At 35.5% G+C, this 2940-nt stretch overlaps 1 protein-coding gene across 5 annotated transcripts in view; it reads left to right on the top strand.

The window, feature by feature from the left end:
- The window catches only part of YWHAZ (tyrosine 3-monooxygenase/tryptophan 5-monooxygenase activation protein, zeta), a 45725-nt gene that overhangs the window by 10116 nt on the left and 32669 nt on the right, over positions 1-2940 (top strand). For 3 of the 5 annotated variants that reach the window (XM_011983476.1, XM_011983472.1, XM_011983473.1), the window contains one exon: positions 315-619. The exons of 1 other annotated variant lie outside the window; for it this stretch is intronic. In XM_011983476.1, the coding sequence (XP_011838866.1) occupies positions 326-619 (294 nt within the window). In that variant the 5' untranslated portion in view covers positions 315-325. Of the gene's footprint in view, positions 1-306; positions 620-2940 lie in introns of those variants that run through there. One more of the 5 variants, XM_011983475.1, reaches the window with a different exon arrangement.

The following is a 2940-nucleotide window of genomic DNA, read 5'->3' as shown; positions in this document are numbered from 1 at the left end:
TTAGGGGTAAGTTTTTGAGGCAGCTTTTGAAAGTAATTTTGACCTTATGTGAAATCTGTATCTTCTGAACAAATTTTAGTTTTGCTACACTGATGTGTTAATGGCTGAAAGTTTACCTCTGATGCTGAGTATGCTGAATTTTTTTTCCTTTTCTGACTATCCTTTTGTGAAGCTGCATTTTAATTCCTCATGTGAACAGTCTTCCACAGGCAGTTAGATTTCAGGTTTAAAAAACTCATTTACCACAGGTATAATTTTGAGTCTGTTTATTTTGATGGGAAAAATTTTAAATACTCCTTTTTTCCCCCCTGCAGAACATCCAGTCATGGATAAAAATGAGCTGGTTCAGAAGGCCAAACTGGCCGAGCAGGCTGAGCGATATGATGACATGGCAGCCTGCATGAAGTCTGTAACTGAGCAAGGAGCTGAATTATCCAATGAGGAGAGGAATCTTCTCTCAGTTGCTTATAAAAATGTTGTAGGAGCCCGTAGGTCATCTTGGAGGGTCGTCTCAAGTATTGAACAAAAGACGGAAGGTGCTGAGAAAAAACAGCAGATGGCTCGAGAATACAGAGAGAAAATTGAGACGGAGCTAAGAGATATCTGCAATGATGTACTGGTGAGAATCAATTGAGTCTCGCTTCATTATACTGTAAGGTTCCTATGAGTATCAGTTACATTACTCTCAACGTTTTCTTCGGTTTATTTTTTTCTTTCTAAACATTGTGTGTTCAAATTTAAAAGTCTTCATGGTGTCGTAACTAAAAAGATATTAAGACAATTATAGATACGTGTATGTAAAGTAATTGTAATAATGATGATGAAACAGTTCAGTTTTAAAAATAACAGACTTTAGTATTGTATTGTGTATTAATTGAAAAGATAAACTAATAGTATTACTGCTTTACTTATGGTTAGAACATTTGTGGTAGCTCTATAGCTGGTTATCTTAAATGTACATCTATGGATAAAGGAATTTTACATATTTTATGTAAGAGAGATGTAATAGGATACTGATTGTAGAAATAGTACTCTTCTCAGGATTAGCCGCTATAATGTTAATGTAATGAGTCAGCCATGCAGAAAACTCTGGCGTCACGACTATGAAACCTCTTTCCTGCATTGAATTCTTGAAAATAAATTTTGAACACTCGCAACCATGATGAAAGGTTATGAATAACTCAAGCTTGATTTTTTCCAGTTTGAATTGAGTATTTTAAGTATTCAGTACCTACTGTGTTGAAGCACTGCGCTTAAAATGATTAAACTACATTTTGGTTAATTTTAATCTGTCATACAAAGTAGGGCTTTTTGATCAAGAATAGTTTAAATTTGAGGATAAACTAGTAGAAAATCCAAGCTGGCAGTTTTTGGAATAATATTTAAAGTGATTTTGCTAAATGGTTACACTTAACCAGTATGGCAGGACTCTGATATACAAAGAGGGGCAGCAGCATCGCGATTTTTCTGGACAGGTTACTGAATGTGGGACTCAGTATGGAAATCCAGGTGTGTTACTTACTATATGAACCTTATTTATATGGAAGAAGTACTGTAATGAGCAATAGGATAATATCTGATGTGGTTGTGGGTTTGGGGTTTTTGTTACAGTTGTGATGATGCTATCATTTCTTTACACTTGTATTTACTAATGGAATAGCATCAGTTCCTAAACTGTGTTTTTCTCAAATGATACTTGACACTGTCTTTTAAAATAATAGTGATTTTTAAAAACATGCTTATTTGGGTTCACAATCACAAACTCAATGAGACATCTGTCTTGGGGCTTTTTTTTTGTTGTTCTTATTGAAACCTTTACAATGATAGCTGTTATTTGTATCTAAGTTGAAAAAAGGAATATCTTGCCTTTATTGAGGCCAAGTGACAAATACCTATCTTGTGATTTTGCTAAGGTAATAAGAATATTTAAATTTTGAAAATGTGATTTTTTTTTTTCTATAATAAAAAAATGTATTGGGTTTTTTTTTTTTTTTTTCCTTTCTCTCCTTACTAATATCTGTGTAAGTGTAACTCAGTTTTGTTCAGTCTGGTGTTACACTTGATCAAAAAGTTTTTATTTGGGCTTCAAAGGATGTGTTACAAGTTAACATTTCCCTTAAGACAAAAGTCAATTTTAGGAATAAAAAGGAATGTGACATTTACCTTTTAATAACACGCTTATTTGCAATACCAGGTAGGTATGTGCATGTTTTCCATATACAAAGTATGAAAGTTCTTGTCATTGTGAGTCTTCTCCTGGGAAAAGACTTGTAGCAGGTTTGTTTTTTTTGTGTTTCTTTTGAGACTGAGTTTTGCTCTTGTTGCCCAGGCTTGAGTGCAATGGCATGATCATAGCTCACTGCAACCTCAGCCTCCCGTGTTCAAGCAATGCTTCTGCCTTGACCTCCCTAGTAGTTGGAATTACAGGGCGTGTGCCACCACGCCCAGCTAATTTTTGTATTTTTAGTAGAGATAGGGTTTCACCTTGTCGGCCAGGCTGGTAACCAGGTCAGGTCTAACTCCCAACGTCAGGTGATCCGCTCGCCTCAGCCTCCCAAAGTGCTGGGATTACAGGGGTGAGCCACCATGTCTGGCCCAACTTGTAGCAGTTTTGACTATGCTTCCCTTTGGTTTCCTTATCAAGAAAAATTTTTTGCATAGAACCAGTAGATGAGGATGACAAGATAATCTCTTAATATTAATAGCTTCTTCTTGTTACGATTATTAAGGAGTTTGATTCTGGTCCCTACCCACATTGTTACCCTCTAGAATAGCACTGGCTTCTTAAAAAGTCTAAATGGTATTTACACTTTGAAAGTTTGGATGAATGAGAGTTTTCTTTACTATACAAGTGGGTTCGAAGAGAATACTAAACAAGCTTTGGCTTCCAGCCTTAGTCTTTTTAAGAGTAAGACTTAGTGATCTTTGCATACTCAGAAC

Source organism: Mandrillus leucophaeus, unplaced genomic scaffold (assembly GCF_000951045.1).
Source record: "Mandrillus leucophaeus isolate KB7577 unplaced genomic scaffold, Mleu.le_1.0 Scaffold250, whole genome shotgun sequence".
NCBI lineage: Eukaryota > Metazoa > Chordata > Mammalia > Primates > Cercopithecidae > Mandrillus > Mandrillus leucophaeus.
This window is presented reverse-complemented; position numbering and strand designations above follow the sequence as displayed.